Source organism: Pituophis catenifer, unplaced genomic scaffold (assembly GCF_029215685.1).
Source record: "Pituophis catenifer annectens isolate HBS135680 unplaced genomic scaffold, rPitCat1.0.hap2 SCAF_4, whole genome shotgun sequence".
Classification (NCBI taxonomy): Eukaryota; Metazoa; Chordata; class Lepidosauria; order Squamata; family Colubridae; genus Pituophis; species Pituophis catenifer.
In genome coordinates this window covers 44,454,400-44,480,970 of record NW_027256884.1, presented here as the reverse complement: position 1 = coordinate 44,480,970, position 26,571 = coordinate 44,454,400, and the positions used below count along the sequence as shown (strand labels likewise).

General features: G+C 35.4%; 1 protein-coding gene across 6 annotated transcripts; it reads left to right on the top strand.

Moving 5' to 3' along the window:
- The first annotated feature begins 2,368 nt into the window (after positions 1-2,368).
- PNPLA4 (patatin like phospholipase domain containing 4) lies at positions 2,369-26,571 on the top strand. Of its 6 annotated transcripts, none has more exons than XM_070943155.1 (9): positions 2,369-2,448; positions 5,376-5,564; positions 6,933-7,056; positions 15,616-15,800; positions 20,695-20,789; positions 20,973-21,108; positions 21,698-21,763; positions 24,144-24,296; positions 25,557-26,571. In XM_070943155.1, the coding sequence occupies exons 2-9, from the start codon at positions 5,412-5,414 to the stop codon at positions 25,686-25,688; spliced, it is 1,044 nt and encodes a 347-aa protein (XP_070799256.1). In that variant the 5' UTR covers positions 2,369-2,448; positions 5,376-5,411; the 3' UTR covers positions 25,689-26,571. The 6 variants fall into 6 exon arrangements, with proteins under 6 accessions (XP_070799256.1, XP_070799257.1, XP_070799258.1 ...); XM_070943156.1 differs by having other exon boundaries at positions 2,381-2,438; XM_070943153.1 differs by lacking the exon at positions 2,369-2,448 and adding an exon at positions 3,569-3,909.

The following is a 26,571-nucleotide window of genomic DNA, read 5'->3' as shown; positions in this document are numbered from 1 at the left end:
CTTTAACTCATCATCAGCAAAATCCAAAAGTTTTTTTCATGGGGTAAGGGAAGCATCGACTGCTGAGAAAGTTTTTAATATGGTTTCTTAAATCCAATAGTTAATTGGCTGATTGAATTGGCCTGGAGGACTATGTTTTGTTTAATTCCTAAATAATTTATAATTATTAATGGTGGTGTCATTAGCTTTGTTAAAGTGTTTAATTGGTTTTAAAATCTTTTACTGGTGCTAATAGGAAATGGATTACACTAACAGAAGCTTTGAATGAAAATCTGTTATGTCCAGATGAAACTTCCATTCCTGGACTCCTTTTGATAATTTTTTATTATTCAGATTTTTGAAAAAGATGCAATGGTTTACATTTGTGTGTGTGTGTGTGAGAGAGAGAGTGAGAGTGCGTGAGAGAGCTGTATTCCAATAGTAATTTTAATTGTATTGGCATTACATGTTGTCTCTCTGTACCTCTGTCTCTCTCTGTCTCTGTCTCTGTCTCTGTCTCTCTCTCTCTCATACACACACAAACACACACACACACACACACACACAAGGTATGCATACATCTTGAGTTAATAGCAATAGCAATTAGACTTATATACCTCCTCACAGTGTTTTTACAGCCCTCTAGAAGCAGTTTACAGAGTCAGCATATTGCCCCCAACAATCTGGGTCCTCATTTTATCCACCTTGGAAGGATGGAAGGCTGAGTCAACCTTGAGCCTGATGAGATTTGAACTGCTAAATTGAAGGCAGCCAACAGGCAGCAGAAGTCATTTCAATCATTTGAAATTTGCAGAAGGCATTCTCTGCTTTTCTTTAACTTGTTTTAATGACAAAAAGGGCAAAGAAAAAGATCTAGAAAAAAATCCATTTAATTTTTGAATGCCATTTTGCTTGTGAGTTAAATTTCATGTCCTTTTTCTTCCTTTTCTCCTTTCTCCTTTGTTATATTATTCATTCATTCTAGTTAGATATGCTCCTCCACTCAACCACACCACACCTCTACTTTTTTAATTAGTTTGGTGAAATAAAACAAATTATTACCTGGATTCAGGGCAAGTCATTTGTAAGACAATTTCAGCCTGTGAAAATATATTGGGAAAGTGATTGTAAAAATATGAGTGTGGACAAGTGAGGATCCAAATTGAATTTGGGGTAGTTCCATGCTTCAAAGATGTATTAATCACTGCTTGGAATGAGAAAGCATAATGGCTTATACACACATAAACACAAAGAAATGGCAGAGGAAAAAAATCACTTAGTGTTTACAATATACATTAGCAATCTTATTTTCTTTCCACACTATATCCACATTATTTACTGTATCTACTCAGTGTATATTTAAAGCATTCTCATGTGTTTACAATACACAATAATTGAGTTAATTTAAATATTTCCACAAGTCTCATTTTCAAGGCTTGCTGTGTCAGTACAAACTTTCTTTTTTGTGCTGTAAGAATTAATAGCTAAGCTGACTTTATCTTCACCTCTGATTCTCTTGGGAATCTAAAGCTATCTTGTGGTTTTAACAAAAGACTGAAAAGCGCCAGTGTCTTTTTTGTTGTTTTATTTCCAGAATGCTACTGTTTTCTCCATTTGAAAAATAAAGGCAAATACCTTGAAAATTTATTAAGCTTTTCTATAAGAATTGTAGAACTCTGGTTAAGCTTCAGCCACTGTCAGGATCTTATAGATTAAGAGGAGTCAAACATTTTGAACAAGTGAACATAGATGGAGGTCACTTGCAGTTATGATCCACCACCAGATGATGAAATTTATTACATGTTTATGCCACTCCGATTATCCTATTGTACATTTGCTTTTTAGTAGGCAGGCAAAGACGGTTATAAATATATCTTCTGGGACTCTCTATGGGGACATGTAGATTTTCATTTATACATTTTTTAATATAAATACTAATGTAAACAAACCAGTTATTACAGCTTCTTACTCCTTACATGTTAACAATGTCATCAACAAATATTAAATGTTCAGACTACCAGATCTGGGTTGGATTTAGCAACCTGTATTATCATACGGGTCTTTATTTTGTTGGCGAGTAGACGTTGTCCGCAAGCAAGCCTAATACCTCTTTTATTGATAGCCTGCTGCATCTTCCTCCTGCTTCAAATTTTCCCTTTCCACCCAACCGCAGCAGCTCACACGGCTGATTTACACTTGAGAAAAAGTGAGAATCTCTCGCGAACTGATAAAAAGAATTAATTTAATATAGTAATAATTAATGTAAGAAACCCACTTGCGAAAGCCCAGCGAGAGGGGAATAGAAACAAACTTTTCCTTTCGTGCGGGGTCTGTCTCTTTAAGAAAGACGCGGTAGCTGTGTGGAATCAGCCGTCCGCATTAAGGTAAACTGAGGGCATGAAAAGCAAGCCGCGGCTTTCTTTGGAGGAAGAAAAGAGGCGAAGAGGCGGAAGAGAGGAGTAAGCGGAGGTATATTATGGAAGATCTGTTCTTTGCCTTGCACTCCGCCAAGTGCTGAAATTGAAAAATGCGGATTCAAGCCTTTTTCTTAGCTTGGTTACGTTTCTTCGAAATTGATCCATTTAATCCTTTCAGCTCCGAATGAGTTTCTCGGGATAAAATAAGATGCTAAAATAGATATTTTATATATATTTTATAATATATATATTATAACCCCTTTGGTCAGTCGGTCGGGACTCGTTTGGAGATTTGACCTGTTGCTCGGGACTCGCTTGGAGATTAACGTCGCCATTTATCATCAGGCTGTGTTTGCAGAGACGAGCATTTCGGCTTCTGAATATTGCCACCCTTTTCTGTCTCTTGTTCAGACGTTCAGGGCCCTCTGGTGTTGGTCATTCCGTGCTAGCTGTCTGTAGTATGCAAGGAGGACCCTTCCCCAGTGAGTCCTGGCTTTTAAATTGCTAGATTATGCTAGTTCTCCAAAGAGAGAGCCCAATTATTTATGTTTGTGCAGCAGGAAACAGTTGAGTTTTATGTCACCTTAAAGGCCAGCACCGTTATCCTAAAATAATTCCATTGAATGCAATTCATTTGGTGGAGTGGACTTGTCAAAAGAGGATTAGTACTCTTATAAAATGAACAAAGGTGAATTAATAGTTTATAAAGGGGAAAAGTTGCTGAGATACAGCTGAATCTTTTCCCACTGCTCCTCCCTTATAATGGCTTTAATAGGCTGGAAGCTTTGGTTTAAAGTGTATGAAAAGCTGTAGCAACGTAAAAGGAATCTTAAAATTTAGAGACATGACCTTTCAGCATTGATTCTGCAGTATTTGAGCAGAGTAAAATTCACCTTTTGAGTCCAGCTGGGAAACTGGGAAGCCCCATTGAAGATTACTGCCAAATAAGAGGGTTGTTCAGCCTGCGGTTTGCCAGTTTTATAGCAGGCCCGATCAATATGGTAGTGATGATTTAAATTCAGTTACTTGACCAAGCTCATTAGATTTATTATTCTTGCACAAAAGCGCTGGGCTGTTTAGCTGAAAAAGTGATAAATTATAATGCCTTAAATCTCTGGACTGTTGGTTCAGTCTTTGTCCTTGTTAGTAATGCCTTAATAACCAATTGTGAGTGACACTAATGGCTACTCCTCTGTTCCAGATTGAGGCATCTTGGCCTCAAATTCTTTACTGCTCTATTTTTTCTGTTGAATAAGTAAGGGAAAGCCAAAACAGACATGTTGATTACAGGGAAGAAAAATTGGTGCTTTATCTGATTATACCAACTGAAATTTCGAACAGTGGCAAACTGGAGGCTCCAATACTTCCTCATCGAGCAACAGAGGTTTCATGTGCTATGTCTTTAAAATATGTATCGGATTATACTGTAATCAAAAATAAGAAATCCACACACTTGCAAACTGGCTCCTGTCTAGAAGTGAAATGTGGTTATATTGCCACTTCCCCAAGCCAGGTTAGTTGAATCAAAACTGTGTCAGTTTTTTGCAAATAGTTTTGTTTTATTCATAGCTATATAGCAAAACAGCAATATACAAATTTTAAATAAAACTTGGAAAATTAGAAGACTAATCTAATAGAAATCAAGAATAAATAAATAATAGGCATGTTTTCCTAATGTTGCATTTTGGTACAACAGCAAATATCACTTCTTATGCTGTTTTGAAAAAACTTGTGTTTTTTTTTTAAACTGCTATAAGCAGGAATCTGATTAATAATGGTTTATCTCATTTTAATGTTTTGCTTGATAAACAGATAAAGGAGTTGACTGGGAGAAAAGGCAGCCTGAAGTTATGAAAGTTTAATATAACATTATTAAACATATATGCACTGGGTATCGAAAGTAAAAATAGGCATTACCAACCTTGTTAGATCTGTTGTACTGGCAATAATTCTGATTTTTAAAGTGGAGCATATGACCTGTACTTCATAGAACTGAGGTGAATTGTTAAGGATATGGAAATATCCTTACTAGATTAAATTCCTTAATGCTTCTTTTCATGCTTCTTTTTAAGAGTAAAATGTGTTAAACTCTGTGAGGTTTACTTCAGAGAAGATAAGGTTTGAAATGTGCTTTATGTTTTTCTTAATGTTCATGATTCCTAGCCATGAAGTTTATGAGATAGTACTTGGATTTTCCCTCTGATTTGGTTTCTGAATAATGAATTGCAACAACCCTTTGCTGTCCTCACAGTTCACTAAGGAAACTTTTTTTTAAAAAAGCATTTCTGTTCTGCCAAAATCAGTTAATAAAATTGTTGTTCTGGAAGAAAAACTTAGTAATGAAATTAATAATATAAATGGTAGATCCTGCAATTTGTATGCATATATGTATGCATAACAAAATCCTCTTATGTTATGAGAAATGATAAAATTCCTACAAAGCCTATTTTTATTTAAAATCCTAATATTGGCATGACTTAGGATATCTATTGCATTAAGCTTATTATGATATTCTGAGCTTGATTTTTATAAAATTTTAAAATCTTGTTTTCATGGATATGCAACTTGTGTTTAAGGCATGGGGTTGAATCTTAAACATAATAAGGTTATTTTTAAAATGGGGTCATTCTTCAATGATACTAAGAGGCTTGGAACTTCTGATCTTGGAACCCTTAATGTATATATTCTGCATTTCATATTTTCCTACACAATTAGTTCATTTTTGTTGTATCTAATTTACTGTAATTAATTACACAATTAGTTTGTTATACTATCTTGATAACCATTGTTTTATTTGATGAAGTCCTTGGTGTTCTCTGAGTTTGGTTGTTTGCTTGCAGATATTTTCTTAACCTGACCAGATAAATTTCAATTGTTTGTTGTTATCAGAAAACATCAAGAATGTTATGTTTGTATTCTTCCTGAATAACATTACTAACAATCCTTTTAAGTGCCTCAATCTTTTTTCCTGATGGGCAGCAAGATAAACTCTATAAACTGGACTCATTTAAAGGCATGTGGGCTACCAAGAGGATATATAGATCCCTAAGACAGAGGCTGCAATTGAAGCAAGATGGACTGCACAATTCTCTATGTAGACCCAAAAGTTTTGACAAATCTGATCAGTGTTATGTTTTACAAGCTTTTCATCTTTTACCCACATACAGTGTAAGTATTATTTCTTACCTTTATCTTCATGTGAAAAAATAGGAAACTTTAATTATATTCTACAAATTCTAAATGTCGTGTTAAATTTATTACTCTGTTTCCCCCAAAATAAGACATCCCCTGATAATAAGCCCAATTGGGCTTTTGAGCGCATGGCAATAAGGCCAAGCACTTATTTCAGGGTTCAAAAAAATATAAGACAGGGTCTTATTTTCGGGGAAACATGGTATGTTTTGAAGGCTTTTTGAAAAACTTTTAATGTGGCCTAATAAATGCATGCATTTAATTTTTGAATACATAGTATGCAAGGAGTCCTGTAGGAAGGGGAAATTACCATATATTTTTATTAATTTATATAAATAATCATGTGTGATAATTTATATAAATTAATGAGAAAACCTACTTTTCTAGAAAATGAATTATAAGAATATTCTTTGAAACCCATGTTTTATTTGGGGAAGCACCTCACAGGTACATGGAAATGAAAAAAAATTCTTAAAGTGAAAATATTTCAAGATTGTCAGAATAGTTTGTGCTGTTTGATGGGATTTCATGGGATTGGTCTCTGTTTATGCAGCCTTAATCTTTTAATATGGACATATATAAAACATATATTCTCTGGATCATTGTCTATCTTTGTTTTTGTTTTTTTGGGTACATGGGGAAGCAATAACAAAAAAGTCCATAAGTTAATTACTTTGTCATTTCCAAACAATTCTACTACAATTCCTTAAAAACATTTCCTGAATGCAGAAGTTTAGAATAAAATATGAATATATATTTCAGGTGTACTCTTTGACCTCTCTGTGCCTTTTAATACTGTTGATTCTGTGGACACCTGAATTGGGTTCTCGAGATGGAAGTAAAAAGCATTATACTACAATTACTTATGCTCTACCTGTAGGGTTACTACTTCACAATTTAATGGCAATTATGATATGAAATACTGTAATTTACATGTATGAAGGCTCTGGGTATGTAACAAAGGCCCTTCTTTCCTTGTTAGATCACAGATAGGATTTATTCTATGTTTGGGCTGAGGCTAGGCAAATATGTCTACTCCAGATGAGCATTGCTGTGAATGGGAAATTAATTTTGATGACAAGCTCTACTATCTTTATAAAATAGTGTAAACTTTCCAAGACTTTTCAATTCTTGTTTCTAACAATAGCAGTGGGTAATCACCTGATCATTCAGGAAAAATATAATTTAGATTGCAATTGATAGGTGGGAAATGGTTCCATATATAGGGATAAACCAAATCTATACTCTTACTTTTGGAAATTAGTGATTATTTTCTATTGGTAAAAATATGTGATCGCTTTTTAAATTTATTTTTTGGTATTAACTTTCTTATGATGTGCATAGGCATCCTCTCATAATACATGGTTCATAACGGATATGAAAAATAATCCCAATGTAACAGAAGGAAATAAAGTAAATAAGAAATCATCCAAGTCACTAGATGGTGGAAGACATCTTGAGATGGAAGGTATTAAGCACCCTTTTTCTTATAATTTTTTTAAAGTAGCATCTTATACACAATGTTTATCTCATTTGAATTTTCTGATCAGGCTGCCTTGAAATTGGGGTTTTAGGCGATCTCTTAAGAATGCTGAAATTGGTTATGGTTTAATGCTTCATTGGACTGGAAAATCAACTTTTGAAAGAAAAATGTTTACAGGGTATGATTCATTAAAGAGTATTATTTATTAAATGCGTAGAGTATTCCTAGTAAACAGCTGTAGTGGAAGGTAAAAATAAACAGCTGTAGTGGAAGGTAAAAATAAACAGCTGTAGTGGAAGGTAAAAATAAAGCTTAAGTCTTTGTTCTTCTTTTGAACAGGTTTTACTGTTAAAATGCTTCTGGGATTACACACACACACACACACACACATTTGCAAGTACATTTGTTGGTTCTAATCTTGGCTTCCAATGAAAATTGGTTGCACCCCTTATAGAAGAGGCCTACCCAATCTTCATTTTCAGGTCACGATACAGCACGGAAACGGCATTGGTCGCGTTGGTTGATGATCTCTGGAGGGCTCGGGACAGAGGTTGCTCCTCTATCCTGGTCCTATTAGATCTCTCAGCGGCTTTTGATACCATCGACCATGGTATCTTACTGCACCGGCTGGAGGGGTTAGGAATAGGGGGCACCATGCTTTGGTGGATCTCCTTCCTCTCTGACCGTTCGCAGTTTGTGTTGGCAGGGGGTCAGAGGTCGACTTCGATGCACCTTATTTGTGGGGTGCCGCAAGGGTCAGTCCTCTCACCCCTTCTGTTCAACATTTATGTAAACCGCTAGGCGAGATCATCCGTGGTTTCGGGGTGAGTGTTCATCAGTATGCTGATGACACACAGCTATACATCTCCATCCCAAAGCACCCCAATGATGCCCTTGCTGTGATGTCCCGTTGCCTGGAGGCCATGCGGATCTGGATGGGGAGAAACAAGCTCAGACTCAACCCCTCCAAGACCGAGTGGCTGTGGCTTCCGGTGTCCCGGTATAGTCAGCTGGTACCATCACTGATAATTGGGGATGAGATCTTGCTCCCCACAGAGAGGGTCCGCAACTTGGGTGTCCTCCTGGATTCACGGCTATCTTTAGAAGATCATTTGACGGCCGTGGCCAGGGGTGCCTTTTATCAGGTTCGCCTGATCTGCCAGTTGCGTCCCTTTCTGGATTGGGACGCCTTGCGCACAGTCACTCATGCCCTAGTCACCTCCCGTATGGACTACTGTAATGCTCTCTACATGGGGCTCCCCTTGAAAAGCACCTGGAGGCTCCAACTGGTCCAGAATGTAGCCGCGCGGGTGATTATGGGCACAGCTCGTTGCGCCCATGTAACACCTCTCCTACGCAAGCTGCACTGGCTCCCGGTGGTCTTCTGGGTGCGATTCAAGGTGTTAGTTATCACCTTTAAAGCGCTCCATGGCTCAGGACCTGGGTATCTACGAGACCATCTTTTGCCACCAATAGCCTCCCACCGACCAGTTCGTTCTCACAGGGAGGGACTACTTAGGGTACCGTCAGTCAAATTATGCCGACTGACGAGTCCCAGGGGGAGGGCCTTCTCTGTGAGGGCTCCAACCCTTTGGAATGAACTGCCCCTTCAGATACGAAATATCCCTGATCTCCGTGCTTTCTGCCGTGCCCTCAAAACCCTGATGTTCCAACAGGCGGGGCTAAACATATGAATATGTGAATGTTTTTAAAATGTTATCTAATTTTAGATTCTATTTAATTGGGCCAAACTATGTTATATAATAATTTTAATTAGCAATTTTATGATGTTTGTGTATCTATATTTTTCTTGACTGTACACCGCCTTGAGTCCTACGGGAGAAAGGCGATATAGAAATATAATAAGTAAATAAATAAATAAAAATAAATAAATTTGACTTCTGCTTCTTTAAAATATAATATTTAGAACAACATCTTCTTTAGATGACATGAAATAAGCACAGAATAGCTTTATCATGTATTTAAAAAAGGAAAAAAAAATATAATGGGACGTATCATTGCGGCCCAGCCTTTTTCTAGCTCCATTTGTTTCTCGGTGTTGACATGGAATCTAGATATGATTATGAACTACGGTAGCACAGTGGTTAGAATGCAGTACTGCAGGCTACTTCTGCTGATCACTGGCTGCCAGCAGTTTGGCAGTTCAGGTCTCACTGGCTCAAGGTTGACTCAGCCTTCCATCCTTCCAAGGTCGGTAAATGAGGACTGGGATTGTTGGGGAAAATATGCTGACTCTGTAAATGTCTTAGAGAGGGCTGTAAAGCACTGTGAAGCAGTATATAAGTCTAAGTGCTATTGCTATTATGCTATTGGTAGATCTTTTGAAAGTAGTGAGTACATCCCCTCTCAAGTATTCAGGATTTGAGAGTCTACCTGTGCATATTTTATTTACCTGACAATAGTTTGTTATTTCCATGATCTAAGTCTAAGATTATACTGGCATTTTTTCATCACAGAGCCATACTGTTGGTTTGGTTGACCACATCTCATTAAGTCTCTGAATGATTTATATGGTTTTGGCTTAGAGGGAACCATGCTAGAGATATAAATGCAGACAAAAGCATTGGTATCCTTCCACTTTTTTTTTTTTGTAAGAATCCCAAATTCCTTGAAGTGACTTGAAACTAACACAAGTAAATGGCTTCCATTATTCTTTGCTACATAGTAGATAGAGTGTACTTTTTAAATTTGTGCCATATCAATTTGATAAAGAAAATATTGCATTTGATGTATAACTTAACATATTTTCGTAAATAAATGAAATGGGATAGATATATTAAAATGCTGCCAAGGCTGGGTGCAAATGGTAGCTGATTTTAGTTTGTTGCAGTGTGTGCAACAAGAAGAGGAGTTCGATTAAGAGATGGTGGTATTTCTGTGAATTTGGGCTTTTTCTCTATTGGGCCCAATGGATGCTGTAATGATTATCATGTGTCTTTAATCTCATACTCCATCACTCAATCTATTTGGAGAAAAGTCTGCATTATGTCTTTTTGTGACATTGTGTATGGCATTAGTGAACATGGATAAGAAAAACAAAAATTGGGATTATTTGGGAAAGCGTGAATAATACTTTTGACTACATTGGTGGCTCTTATACTAGACAAATCTGATAGCTAATAGCTTCAGGTATTGGCTATCAAGAAAGAGGGCAGATTTTAGCTAAATTATTGTAATTGTATATTTATTGACATGGACAGGTGAAGCACATAGAGGATTTTTTGCTTCAGGAATTAAAAAGAATTAGACTACCTTGAAAACATGGGGCTGAAAAGAGATACTTATTGCACTGTCTTTCTGGTCTCATTTCCTACTATAGAAAGAAGAAAATATTCAATGGTGATATTAGTCCATGTACAATTAATGTTTTCCATAGTCCATAATTCAAAGGCATCAATCTTTTATTTTTTCTTAATGTCAGTTTTTGTAGCTGAACATTGCTACTTAGGAGGCTCATAGCTTTAACCATTTTGATCTATATCCTATATAATGTTTTCCTTGCAATCTTACATCTAGTGTCCTCCTTTTTTCTTAGGTACTACCCAGGGGTGAAATCTACTTATCTTCCTTACCAGTTTGGAAGTGCACACACTTCTTATAATAGGAGTTTTTAATAATTATATTTCTTATAATTATAAGAATAATTATATTTCTTATAATAGGAGTTTTTATTCTTCTGAACAGTCCTTATAGTAGCAGGTATTCTGGCACACAAACTAGCCACAATATATTCCATTTTCTAGTGTAGACTACACAATAAAAACCCATGTTGTAGTAATAAAGCTTTTTCTGTTGTCTTCATTAGCCACCTTTTGTGTATTTTATTGATACTTATTATTCAAGGTATAATGTAAAGATGCTATTTTTATAATCACAGCCCTCCAAAAGCAAGTTGGAACGTGGCTCGCTATAAAGAATATGTATATTTCATGGCTTTTTTCTCTTCCATTTTTGAAATTTGGGAATATCTGTTTTCTGCTACAGTTTTTGTTATCTTCTATTTCTTTCCATAGCTCCTCAGATTCATGTGAATTAAGAGCAGTTGCTGGAACTGGACCTGTCTAGTCTGATGAAAAGAAGGACTAGGGGTTACATGATAGCAGTGTTCCAATATCTCAGGGGCTGCCACAAAGAAGAGAGAGTCAAGCTATTCTCCAAAGCACCTGAGGGTAGGACAAGAAGTAATGGGTGGAAACTAATCAAGGAGAGAAGCAACTTAGAACTAAGGAGAAATTTCCTGACAGTTAGAACAATTAATCAGTGGAACAACTTGCCTCCAGAAGTTGTAAATGCTCCAACACTGGAAGTTTTTAAGAAGAGATTGGATAACCATTTGTCTGAAGTGGTATAGGGTTTCCCGCCTAAGATATCTAGAAGACTTCTAAGGTCCCTTCGAACTCAGTTATTCTAAGCATACAGAATTTGTTCTGTACCTCAATCGTATATTTAGACTAGACTTCTATAGTAAAATCTAATATATCTACTCTCTTTAATGCATATTTGCCAAGTTTATCATACTTATTTGATATAGTTTGATATACTTCAGACACTCTCACACTAACACACACACAATTGTTTCATAACCTTCAACTGAAATAGACCTGGCTGACTGAATTGTATTTCTTCACCTTCTGTTTCCTCTTATGTAGTTGATTCATTTCCAGTGTTGTGTATCCAATGATGTCCATGTATATGGACTAGGCTAGTATTGAAGGCTAGTATTGAAGAACTGAAGAATTATCTTTGAAAAAAATCTATTAATATCTCACCAACCTTATTCTCTTTACCCAATTAAAAATAGAATTACATGTCATTAATCTATTACTACTGTTTCTTTCTTTTGGCACCCTACAGAAAATTCGGCGTCTACTACTGTTTCTTTCTTGATAATGCATTTTATAAATTTTGTTATTTTATGTAGAATTTCACAATGATTTGTACTATTGCATCCGCAATAAACAGTTGCTCTTATGTACTACTGAATTTTGCTATATGTTCACTAATTCAAGCAGATAGAATGCTGCGTATAGTGACTTGTCTATGACAAGTCCCTATACGATTTTTTGCACTGAATGATTGCCATCCCTTTCTTCATATGGACTTATATCCTCAAAATAAAGTATTCATCTAAAAGGTCAATTTTAATCCATCTTTGTTCACTGTCTTTTTAAAACATACAATATGGCAGAACTGATGATTTAATGAAGTATTTTTTCCTGCCAGTAGAAATCTTCTTAACTGAATTGAATGAACTTTGAAGTTCCTTTTTTCATCCTGGCGCATTACATTTTGAATGACTTTGTTTATGAAATAAATAAAAGTCATTAAACATTGATGTTATTTCATTCATGTTCCCTTTCTGTTGTACCTTATAGCCACATAAAGTGTGATATCTTTCAATGCAAATATTTGGAAAAAACAAAAAATCCTAAAGAGCTCAAATACTTTTCTTAGAAATATTAAGCAGATTATATGAGAAATCTTTTTTTTAAAGCCAATAATAGCAAAAATCTAAGCATAAATCTCATGGTTTCTTCCTGCATTCATTTACCTCGTTCATTTCCGTTTCAGTTTCTTTGCTGATTATATTAATTCTTATGAATCGGAGCATAAATGTTAGTTTTGTCTTTTCATTAAAAAAAATACACCAGGCACCATCAATAAAATTCTCAGTGGCAAATCCATGCTAATATAGAGTTTATGCAAAGCATCTACAATTTATCCTGAAATGGAAATATCAAACATTGCACCAGAAGCATCATTTTCTTTTATTCTGAACTTTAGCTGTACTCATTGTGTTGTAAGCTGGTTATTTAATATATTTTAATGTTTTCTTTAGAGTCTTTTGCCACAAACTCTCTGATGTTGTATTTGTGGGGCTATTTTTCTCCATCCAAATAGGCTAATCATATGGCTGAATGTGCAAACTAGCATCCCCTGGTATCTCATTCTCTTGCTGTGGTAATATTTACTACTGTAAATAAATGTGTGCTGAGATACCTTACACTGTAAATCTTCCACTTAATTAGTTGAATCCTGAAAAAAAGATGCATTACAATAAATGTCCATTTTGCAGTATTTAAAATTAGTTAATTATATTGCAAGGAATTAGGAAAGTCCAGAGTTACTTATTTTGGTGATTTTCAAGGATAGTCTACAGCCATGTTAGCAGGCTATGTTAATCAAAATTTATGATTAAGCTGTTTCCTCTCCCTTGACCTATATGACCTGAAATAGTTACCACTGGTTTATTTAAAATATTACTATAATGTGTTCTTCCATCTCCTTCAAATTACCAGGTTATTTTTGCTACTAAGTACCAGCTGTTAATTGGAGACAGAAAATATACCTCTTAACCTAATAATAGCACACAAACCAACATATTGTGATAGAGAAGATTATCCCATATGATAAACGACAAACTACAGTGCATTCAGAAAGTATTCAGACCCCCTTCACTTTTGTCTGTTTTGTTATGCTGCAGCCTGATTCTATAGTTGTTGAAATTCATTTTTTTCTCATTAATCTACACTCAGTACCCCATAATGACAAATTGAACACACATTTTTAGAAATATCTGTAAATTTATTAAAGAGAAAAATCACATTGGCATAAGTATTCAGAACCTTTGCAACAACACTTGAAATTTAGCTCAGGTACCTCCCATTTCTCTTGATTGTTGCTGATATGTTTCTACACCTTGATTAGAGTCCACCTGTGGTAAATTAAATTGATTGGAAATGATTTGAAAAGACACAAACCTCTATAGAAGGCCTCACAGCTGACAATACATACGGTAGCAGAGCAAAAGCCATGAAATCAAAGAAACTGCCTACAGAGTTCAGTGACAGGATTATTGCAAGACAATAATCGGGGGAAGGCTACAATAACATTTCTGCTGTAGTGAAAGTTCCTAAGAGCACAGTGGCCTTCATAATTCTCAAATGGAAGAAGTTTGGCACAACCAGGACTCTTCCAAGAGCTGGTCACCTGGTCAAACTGAACAATTGAAGGGCCTTAGTAAGAGAGGTGACCAAGAACCTGATGGTCACTCTGACTGAACTGCAGAGATCCTGAGTGGAGATGGGACAGAGTTCCAAAAGGACAACCATCACTGCAGCTCTCCACTGATCTGGGCTTTACGATAGAGTGGCTAGTCAGAAGCCTCTCAGTGAAAACACATGAAAGCCTGCTTGGAGTTTGCAAAAAAGCACCTGAAGACTCTTAAACTGTGAGGAACAAGATTCTCTGGTCAGATGAAACCAAGATTGAACTGTTTGACCTTAATTCTAAATGTTATGTTTGGAGGAAACCAGGCACCACTAATCACCTACCCAATATCACAACAGTGAAGCATGATGGTGGCTGGATCATGCTGTGGGAGTGTTTTTCAGCAGCAGAGACTGGTCATGGTTGAGAGAAAGCTGACTGGAGCAAAATACAGCCATCTCCTCATTGAAAACCTGTGTCAAGACTGACTTGAACTTTCACCTATATTCCGCTTTGCTCTCAGCTTGACTAAAGGGTGGTGGTGGATTGGAATGCAAGGGTGGGGAACAGCATCCAAGCATCATTGGTTCCCTTGAGACATTGCTCCTTACTTCAAGGACACCCAGAGCAGAAGTCACAGTGTGGCTGGCTGGTTCTCATAACAAAATTAACAGAAATGATTGGTGGACGTAATGGACTGTGTGTGGCCTGAGGGGAAAGGGGGAATGAACTATGCATGCTTTTGCATGGGAAGCCCAGAGCTGATTTTGCTTCTGTGCCAATGTGAATTTATTCAATAAAGTTTATACTCTTGATAAAATAATGTTCCAGGAGTTTCTTTTTCTGAATTTGCCAACTGGACAGTTGACAGCATGTTCCACAGTGCTCAGGGCCTCAGACTGGGCCGAAGGTTCACTTGACCGAAGGTTCAACATGATAACGATCAACCAGGACAACACAGGAGTGGCTTAGGGACAACTCTATGAATGTCCTAGAGTGGCTCAGCCAGTGCCCTGACCAGAACTCGATTGAACATCTCTGGAGGAACCTGAAAATGGCTGTCCTCCAATGGTTGCCATCCAACCTGACTGAGCTTGACAGATTTTGCAAGGAAGAATGGCAGAAAATCCTCCAGTCCAGGGGGATTGTTTATTGCATCATACACAAAAAGGCTGAAGGATGTAATTACTCCCAAAGCTGCTTCAACAAAGTACTGAGTGAAGTGTCTGAATACTTATGCCAATGTGATATTTCAGTTTTTTTCTTTTTAATAAATTTATAGAGATTTCTAAAATTATGTTTTCACTTTGTCATTATGAGGTACTGAGTGTAGATTAATGAGAAAAAAAATGAATTTCAATAACTGTAGAATCAGGCTGCAGCATAACAAAATTGACAAAAGTGAAGGTCTGAATACTTTCTGAATGCACTATATCTGTTCGGTTTTAATTTAGTCTAATATATGTCATATTTTGGAGAAAATGCTTGGGAAATCTTAAATAACTGTTTCCTTTTGAAATTTCCTTTCCACAGCAAAGATGAAACATCTCAACTTATCCTTTGCAGCCTCTGGCTTTCTGGGGATCTACCACTTGGGGGCAGCATCTGCTTTTTGCAGACATGGTAAGAAGTTATTGAAGGTTGTGAAGGCCTTTGCGGGAGCATCTTCAGGAGCTTTGACTGCCACTGTTCTTTTAACAGTGCCAGAAAGTATTGAGGTAATTGTGAAGAAGAACTTGTAATCTTGAAAACACAACTTAAGTCTACCTGCTTTGGATGATCTCGGCTAAGCTTTTGAAAATAAGACCAATGTGTTTTATACACTTTATAGAGGAGAAAACTGCAACAACAAATTGATTTCACTCATTTTAATTTGCATTTGCAGATGTATTTTATCTTGTTTTTGGCTACAAATTTGAAAAAATAAAGATTACAATGATGAAGATTAGAAACAGGGTTGTTATTTCTACAGATTTAAACATTATGTTCCGATATAATACCTAAGATATAATGTTAACAACATAAGTTATAATATGAACTGGTTAATTTTGACATTGCACATCTGGCTAAACCAGTTATTGTGCCTTGTAAATTTGCAGTATTAACTTGTTCTGCAAAACAAAAATTAGATTTTTTTTCCCCAGGTACCACTATTAAGCAAACTACAAGTAGTCCTTCATTAAAACCAGTCACTTAGTGGCTGTTCGAAGTTATGATGTATCTACTTGGCACCACTTACGTCCCAGATTTGAAGTTCCCATTGTTGTGCTCTCCCCCTGTGGTCATATGATCGAACATTATGCACTCGGCAATAGGGCTGCATTTATGGCCATTTGCAGCATTCCTGCCATCATGTGATGATGTTTTACAGCAGTTTTGCCAAAAATTGGCACTTCCATTTTTAGCAAAACCATGCCCATAGGGAAGCATTGGTTTGCTTAATGACTGCAGTGTTTGCTTAATAATTTGTTTAATGACCATGTTGATTTGATGAACAACTGCTGTAGAATGTGTAAATTTGTATCAAACATAACTGACCAGTTTTACATGTCACAATTTACACACTATGAAGGGCAGATTCCAGTATATACACTGACAATAGTTAACCATTGACTCACCGCAGTCCTGGTAAGTTCCAGGTCTACCTGTGGAGTAAATTAGGTAATTGTCTTATGCAACTATCATATATACAGAAATGTTAATGGTCACTGAGATATTTCTGAGTAAGAGATGTCTGCTAATAGAACTGATACAATTGAAATAGGTGTAACAATAGCATGTGCTGCTCTTCCTTCACCACCTATTAAATGTGGATGAAAAACCTTTTTTATATGTGCTATAATGTGTTATTAATTTATTATAAGGGCAGCAATGAGGCCTTATAAATTTAATATTAAATATTAAATTTATAATGCCAGCCACAGGAAAGTGAGTCTGTGCAGTTGACAACAATTCTATACTGTTTGATGATAATTTCCAACCTATGTGGCACTTGCAATTGCTATTGCAAATCCTAGGTTTTAAGAACTGTTTGTGTATCCCAAAGTCTAATGTTGTCCATTATATTAATCAGAATATGAATATAATTGAATAGAATAGGTTGAGTTACAGATAATTGTTCATCTCATCAGAACTGAAAATAGTTTTATGACTGCTCTGTAAATGACAGTGTATCTGAAGTAAAACATTACCAAAAATATAATTTTGAAAGAAAATATTATCAAAAGAAGGCACAGGAGGGGAGGAACCAACAGGTTGAATAGGTGGTAAAAGAGTACATGAACAACTATAGCAAGCAGGGCAGGGAAGTGACAAAAAGTGGAGGTAGCTTTTGAGAGGACAAGGCTTGATCCTAAGAGTGGTGTGTGTTTATGTGCAAGTGAAGTTAGGAATGGAATTATTTACAAAAAAATAGGTTGTATAACTTGGGAAGTATCTGCATAGTATCTTCACTTTGTTCTATAGGTTACAATACAATTTTATTTATTTTGTATTTCACTTAACTTAGTCTATTGCCTGGTTTTATACTAGCTCAACTGCATCTGATCAGGATTTATGCACTGAGTTTATTATTTACTGTGAACTTGTAAATCAGATGACCATGCTTTTATCTCTGGGCCATATTTCAACTAAGGCTGCTGTAACTATCTTGGTCACATCCTTTTAAGGGTTTGGGAAGTCAATGGTGGAAATCACTGTTGTTTAACCAACTTTAATTCCAGCACCATTGGGATTGCCCATATGCTACCTACAGCTGTTAAAGCTAGTTTTGCATTTTAATGAGGATTTATCTTAATAAATTACATACTGAAAGTCTGTGGTATTAAAATAACTAAACATTGTCACCTGCAGTTTTCTTTGATTTAAAACTATGATTCCTTCCATAAATTCCAGGATCTCTTTTGTTCATCCTAATCCTTTATAGTTCAGAAACTACACTCTAGCTGGACAAAAATTTAGGCATCATTAAATATTTCAGTAAAATAGTAGTAGATCTTAGTTAAATGGAAATAAATTAGCAGCTTTTGATGTATCCTTATCATCATTTGAAATATTATGAGACAAATAACTAATTACCAAAAATATTCTGCTTGTATTTACAATCAGTCTATGAAGTGGTCAAGTAGGCATCAAAATATATAAGTTTATAATTCTATAAATGGATAATTTACTGGCAATATTACACCTTATAAACTGTACATTATAAAAGTAATAAAAGCCTGTCTTTTTTTTTCAAGGATCTGTAGCTTTTCTTTTTCTTTACCACAATTCTTAGCATGATTTCAGAAGTCTTTCTTTGCTTCCATGTTGATTTTCATTTACTTTAGCTTCAATAATATGATAACTTTCATTAAAATTATGATGTCTCCTGAGGGTAGGAACATAATGAATGTTACTTCATTTATCAATATTGGTAACACTATTCACACATGTGTTCTGATACTTTGATACATGGGGTTTCTAACAGACAAAAGCTCATGATGCATATACATATAAGCAGAGGTGGGCTGTTACGGTTCGCAACAGTTCTCCTGAACTAGACGTTAATTTTCTGAGTAGTTTGGAGAACCGTTTGTTGGAAGAAATCTTTTCCCACTTTATAGGTTTAATCCTGCAATGAACGCAGGAAGGAAAGATTCTAGTGTGCGTATATTTCTAGCCTAATCTTTATCTCTATTGCCACCCCTGCTGCTTTAAGTGTTTTCAGAAACTATCCAAACTTTCTGTCTGTAGACTGAACTACTCCGGAGTCTTGTCTCTCCCGGAGTTTTTTGTGGTACTTTTATTCCTGGGCCTTGAACAGCTATTTACAGAAGGGTTGGCATAGTCACAGAAGAAATGGCTGAGGGGCAGGATGCAAGCTTGGTATTCTGTCTGATTTTTTTACTGCCTTTCTGAGAGCATGTGATCTTTCCTTAAATCTGGATGATTACCTTAGGATATCTTGTGAGGTGAGTGAGACCAGCTGGTATCTTTAAGTGGTACAAATGGATCTAATGATTGCTTCTCCTGGGTGCTTTGTCAGTTCATTGAGCACAGGAGTCTCATCTATGGAGATTCTTCAGTCATCCAGGTCATGGTTGTCCCAAAGGTGCTTTTTTCAAGAGAGAAGTGGATTTTCTTGGTTTCCAGAAAATCCAGTTGCTTCTTGAAAAAGCAACTTTGGGACAGGAGTCTCTTGCATTGCTTTAGAGTGGGCAAGGCACATGATTGCTCACTGATAAGTGGATCCTCCTTCCAATTTGTTTTAGTTTTCTCTCATAATAATATGGCATAGTAACATGGCACCAATTGTAGAAAGTTAGCATCCACCCCTCCTAGAAGAATGAAATATTTTGAGAACTATTAAAAAGGAAGAATATATCTGCCTGAATGAGAAATGGAGAAACATGTTTTCTTAGAGGGAGAAAGCAGTCCCTACCTTCTTTAATAGTCCACAGAAGATGTCACACTTAAGAGATAAAGAGATAGATAGCTATATTCATAGGCAAAAATTCCCTGCAGCAAGGTCTGAACAAAGGCAGAATGGGATTAGCCCTCACTTATGTTATTAATTTGTCTCTTTAGCGTGGTATTTTGTAGCCCAAATATACCCACACACTTTCTAGAGAGCTTAAATGACATCTCTGCTAAAGGGTTTCACTTTATGAACAAGAATAACTTGGCTGCTGACAGTTATCCTTGTATTTTAACTATTTTAATTCCTCAATGTGCTCTGGCATCCTGCCTGATTTGTAACTCAGGGTTTCAGGTATTGCTGAGGAAAAGGAAGGTATTCAGACAGAATGGTTTAGGTTTCCATCACTGCTGTGACTCATTTTATCTTCAGTATGTATTTCCCCATTTCTAATCTAATGACTGGTATTTAGGGCAGCTTTTTGCAAGCAAAGAAGCTTTTTGTATTTTTGTACAGGTAATCTTTGATTTACAACAGTTCATTTACTGACCATTCAAAGTTACAAAGGCACTGAAAAAAGTGACTTATGACTGTTTTTCACACTTACGACCGTTGCAGTATCCTCACGGTCATGAGAGGGCAGGCGAGATGAAGTGCCCCTTGACGTAAGTGATATCAAGTTGGTCATGCCCACCAGCCATGCCCACTAAGCCACACCCACCCAGCCAGTCATTAGGGCAGAGAACCGGTTGTTAAAAAATTTGCAGTCCACCATTGCATATAAGGTATATGTAGGATAGACACCTTTTTTTAATCATAGGAACTTCACTAAAAAAAGTTTTAAGAATAATTATTTAACCAGTGAAAGAGTAGAGTACTGTAGTAACATGATTTTGGACCCTTCTCTATTTGAGGCTACATCTTTTCTTAGTTGTATGATTTTTCTTTTACAAAGGTCCAATCATATGAGCTCACAGTTAAGTTTTCTTAAATGTATTCTAATTAGGAAGCCTGCTTATTAATATGTAGCATTTTAAAGATTTGGAGTGTATAAAAAAGAAACCTTCCCCAAACGACATTCCTGTTATCTGTCCGTCTATCCATCTATCCATCCGTGTGCATACATATGTTAAAAAGTCAGTTAAATGTTTCACATAATTAGATTAATGTGTTGAGGAGCTGTGTTTACATTTGGTGTATGAATCTTTTTTCAGAAATGTACAAATATTACCTACCAACTTGCTGAAGATACTAGAAAACTCTATTTTGGAGCGCTAACACCTGGTTATGATCTCATGACAAAACTTAGGTAAGATTGTAAATATTTATACTGCCAAATTTGGTTTCCTTGTAAATTCTCCAGTAAATGGTACATCAGAGATACTGTGTTTGTGATAGTTACTATGGAGAAATGCAGCATTCATGTTTTTCTAAATTATTTAGAAGTTGTTTAATTATTAAAGTGGACTAATATTTATTCTGTTTTCCATAGGGGCTACATTGATTCAATCCTCCCCCCTAATGCCCACGAGATAGCAGAAAATCGCCTCTTTATATCAGTCACTAGTACTAAGAATGGAAAAAATTATTTGCTTTCACATTTTGCCTCCAGGGAAGATCTTGTTAAGGTAGGAAAGTTGCATATTACTCTTATAAGTGCAATCACCCAGTTCTCTCCAGGGTCTTAAGAGTTTAGTTTTTATTAGTTTTGGCCTGCAAGGTCTTCATGTTCCTCACTTGAACAGCTCCCTTGCTTTAAAATGAAGACTGTTGACATATTTATAGCCAGGAATTCATGACCTAATTGTCTTGGAAATCTTCACAACTGGTCTTCATGGGTAGTCCTCAAGTTATAACAACAATTGAGACCAGAGTTTCTATTGCTAAGCAAAGAAGTTGTTAAGTGAGTCACACTCATAGATGTTTCTCTTTAAAGTCTCATGCTAAGATAATATAGGTGGCTTGGTACAGGACCGACAGAAAGGATTTTTAAAAAGATCTTACATTGTAGACAAATGGGAATACCTGGATTTTAACTCTAAAATGGATCTACTCTTTTCTCTTCACTCCCATCTTGCCACATATACATTTTTTGATAATTAAAATTATAAATCATATTGTCTGAAAGGGGAGCTAAAATAGAATTATTATTAGTATTTCTCCCCAGTTAAGAAAATAAGATAAGAATTATTCATATTTTTTTCCTATGTTTTCTAGGCTTTGTTAGCCAGCAGTTTTATTCCTCTTTATGCAGGAATAAATGCAGTGGATTATAAAGGACAGGTCTGTATAATTAGAGTTCTTATTCTGGATACTGTGTTTTTTTGCATGCTGCAAAAAATCATATCAATTAGGCTGATCATCACTATCTGATATTTTTAAGAACTTGTATTAACATGTCATCTTTGAAACATTATGGCCTTGAAAACCAATTATGTGATGTTATGCTTCAAGACTTGCTCTGGCAAAAATATCACTCATCATGGGCTTCTGAAATGGCATGGAATGTTCCTGATGTTAAAATTAATGAAATAATGTAGATGTCTCATGCGATTGACACTTTTGGTTATTATTAAAGCAGCGAAAATATCACTACAATGTGGACAGTTTTCTTCGTTAGTAACAACCTAGGAAGTAACTTCTGTACTTGTAATGAGTATGTGAGAATGACCTTGGGAGACAAGAGGAAGAGCTGCAGGCTAGATAACAGTCAGATAAGAGGCAGCTTAGCCCAAAGAAGAAATGAAGGCATGACAAATGTCTCAGAAGGGGCCTTCCCTACTTTTCTTGAGCTATAAAGGCAAGGAGGAACAGATGTATTTTCAGACTTGCAACAATGTGTTAATGTAACTTTACAATAAAGTTAGACCTAGTATGTCTGGGTATGTTTCTTGTCTGGAATATATCACAAGGCTGAGAGAACTAGATAAATTTTTGCATAAGAGAATGCTGCCATAGACACAACTTGCTAAATTTTGAGCTACGGAGGTGTTAAAATTCCTTTTATTGTGCAGGCCTTGAAAATCTAGTAATTACATTGTTTGCTGTGTTGGGTTACAAATATTCCAACAGTTGTATGCCATCAGTTTTTTTTCTTGTGCATTCTCTCTCATACTGCAAATAGCTGAGATTCTCTTTATTTGAATAGAATTGTTTAATGCTGTGCACTAAAATATTTTTCTGGTCTCTAGATAGTAGTGGAATTTTTAAACTGCTTTTTTTAATGAGCTTCATGTTGTGGGAGTTTATACTGACTTATAAGGGATAAGGAAGACAGACTTATTCATTTATCCTGATTATAAATTTATCCTGATCATTTATCCTGATTATAAATCCATGAAGCAATGTATAGCACTCTAAAACAAATACTTCCATAGTTACACAGGTTTAAATACTTAGTATATATCCTAAACATTTTCATCATGCTCCATGATTTCTTTTAAGTAGATTTTAACTATACATTATGCTACAGCATTTTCTTTGTAATAGTATTTATGTGAATTGCTGGAGACAAAACCTGAGGATGAAATAGGGTTTGAATGTTTTTAAAAATGTAATTGATGATTCTGTGGTGTAGGAGAAGAAAAAGAGTGAGGGTTTGTTGTGAAAATATGTCCCTCTAATGTTTTGTTGGGAGGGTTTTATTACTGTTTCAATAATAACGTTGACATACATGTAGTTCTCAACTTATGACCATAATTGATCCCAACATTTCTTTTTCTAAGTGAGACAACTGTTAAGTTAATTTTGCCCCATTTTATGATCTCTCTTATCACAATTAAGTAAATCACTGCATTGTTAAGTTAGTAACATGTTGTTAAGTGAATCCACATTCCCCATTGACTGCAACCATATGAGTCAATCAAGTGTCTAAATTTTAATCATGTGACCATGGGGATGCTACAATGGTTGTAATTGTGAAAAATGACCATAAGTCACTTTTTTCAGTGCTATTGTAACTTTGAATGGTCACTAAATGAACTGTTGTAAGTTGAAGACTACCTTTACCTGGTGATAGCAGAATAAAAGAGAAAGAACGAGAGAAAAATCACAAAATATAAAGACCTTAATATAGAAGTAGAACAACTGTGGCAAAAGATAGCAAAAATAGTACCAATAATAACAAGAAGCTTGGATGCCACAGTACCACGTGAATACTATCAGCACTGACATTCTGGAAGTTGAAGTCCTCAAGTCTTAAAGTTGCCAAGATTGGATACCCCTGATTTAGAGCATTATGTACCTGCATAAATATGGTATCTTTCTGTTCCCTTTCTTTCCCCTTTAAAAGAACAATTGCAACCATCTTGCCTATCGACGAAAAAATCCAGTATCATTATCTGAACAAAATCTTTGAAAGGATAATAAATTTTTCAACAGAGTGTTCAAGTTTAGAAGTTTTCATCAAGAAAGGACTAAAAGTAATAGGATAGATAAGAATCAAGGAAAACTAGAAATGAGGTTAGATATTGAAGCCATAAGGCTTTCTAGATGACATATAGATGATACAAATTAGAGAATTAAAAATGCATAATACAGATTAATAGTTGTGATTCTCTCCCTAAGAGAATCAAGGTTTTGTCACAGTTAATGGTATCCAGATATGTACATAGACAAATAATAAAACAGTTAATTATTGACAGAGCATAACTGTTTCCACTAGAAATGGATCGATGGTGGCTTAACCAATGGCCTCCCTATCTTGCCAAAAGGCCGAACTGTGACTGTTTCTCCTTTTTGTGGCCGGCTAGATATTTGCCCAGAAAACAAAGGACTAGTGGATATTTATGCTAAAGTTGCAAAGCAAGACATCATGGTGAGTTATGCAAGGAAAAATTATTTATTCCACAGTTTTAGAATTACTCTTTGTTATTTAGGAAGATGTGCTAAATGTGCTAGATGTGTTGTGTCTTTATTTTTGGGCATATACAGTAGAACTGTATGTCAAACTAACCAATTTCTTTGAAAGTTATTATCCAAAAATTTCTAATAGCTGAAAAGTACATAATCAGCAGTTTCCAAAAGTATTTATAAAAGGAAGTATGCAAACTTTATAAAGTTGCTTACTGTGGTTTGAGTCAGATTCTAATTTGTTTGTCTCCCACAGTTCTATACTTCTATAGTCCATTGTCTTGCGGTATTCTTGTAAGGAACAACTAATTTTAAGAAGATAGATGTTTTTATCAAACAAAGTAATTAAATGTTAGTGATTTGGTTTTACCTAATTTAAAATGATTTAGAGTGTAAGACATTAGACCACGGGTGTCAAACTCACGGTGTCACGTTGCCATCATGTGCTGTTTCGTGATGTTTTTTTCCCTTCGTGGAGCTGGGGTGGGCGTGCCCTATGTGTGATGCATCCGGCCTGCGGGTCACCAGTTTGACACCCCTGCATTAGACAAACTATTACTGGACACCTCTGTGGTGGGAACATCAGGGCCAGGTTCATAATTTGATCTTGATGCTTCAAAATCAAATCACTAAAATTTAGTAGTAAATTACTGGATAATTGTAGTGCAATTTTCCCTTGGCAGTACATCAAATAAAAGTAGGTATGAAAACTATATACTTAACATACCAGTGAATATTTTAAAACATGTTTCAAATGTTACAAAAGGGGAAAAACATTTGATTAGCTTTTTAAAAATATTTTAGAACTGTCTCTTTTCTGTTTCACTTTTCTAGGATGGTGAAAATAATTAGATTAGGAAAACCAGTTTGCTTCAGATTTTAATTTAATTAATGTTCTAATTAATGTTATTAATTAGATGTAGATGTAAATGTAATGTAATGTAATGTAATATTTAAGTGCTGTATGTTGGGTAAATTTTGTGAAACCTTGCAGTCCGTAGGTCCTCATAATAAACTAAACCATGATTGCTTCCCTATGGTTTATTAAATACACCTCATTTGATTGGCCTCAAATATTGCAAGTCATAAGCCATGATTTATATACCGTAGAGGCCATTAACAAAATCAAGCACTTTATGGCTTAGCAAATGCAAGAATATAATCTCTATCAAAATGTAATTAATTAAGCAGAAATATCTTGCTTCTTTTTCCTTCTTGGATGCAGTTATCCATTGGCAACTTTATAAGACTTCATCAAGCTCTATTTCCACCAAGCCAGGAGAAAATGGAATTGCTATATCAAGATGGATATGATGATACCATTCAGTTTTTATTGAAGGAAAATTGGTTTGAGTAGATTATGTATGATGAAAATAAATAAAAAATTGATGGCTTGTCAACGCAAATCTTTGAACATGCCATACAGAACCCAAAGGGCTGATGTCACCATTTATGTTTATCTTAAAAAAATGTCACTGGGATTTCATCTGTCGATGCCAGACAAGTGTTTTATATGCTATTGTGCTGGCCTGAATTTGTAGAGGGTTTCAAATGCAGTGGAGTTGTATTTGGTATAGAAGATAAGCTGCTTCTTAGAAAAGATGAAGAGAAATCAAAACTTCCATTGCTTTACTTTCTTTTTTCATTTTTCATGCAGATGTAAAAATGCTAAAAATATGAATTTTTGACTCATTAAATTTATTCATATAAAGTCATAAATATGTGCAGTTTGCAGAAAATTGAATACTTGTGTTATTTCATAAAAATATTAATGTGTTCATTAATTAGTTTACTCATTTTGTTTTTTTTAATCCAGTGAATTCTCAAGCATGAAGTAATTACAATGAAGCCATGGGAAACAAAACAACTTAACAACTCATTTATCTACAGATATATTTTACCATTAGTAGGCTTAGTTTTTCAGATAGCCTATGTATATTTTAAAATGTTGACTTTCAGTGGGTTTATTTATCCTGTCATATAAAATTCATTGTAGAAAGAAAAGAAAAATGTCAATTAAACATACTGCATTTTTGTTTATGCCATAGTCACCTAGAAAATAGATGAGAGCAATTGTTAAATATGAATAAAGCAAGTTACATCTTATAGTTCTATTTAAAACAGTCTCAAAGGAAGTAATTTGCTGATTTAATGAACATTGCCCAAATTGCAGTTTCACCTAAAATGCTTTCTATGCCGTTGGAATCCATTGGGTATGATTTTCTAGTGGCAGATCTCCT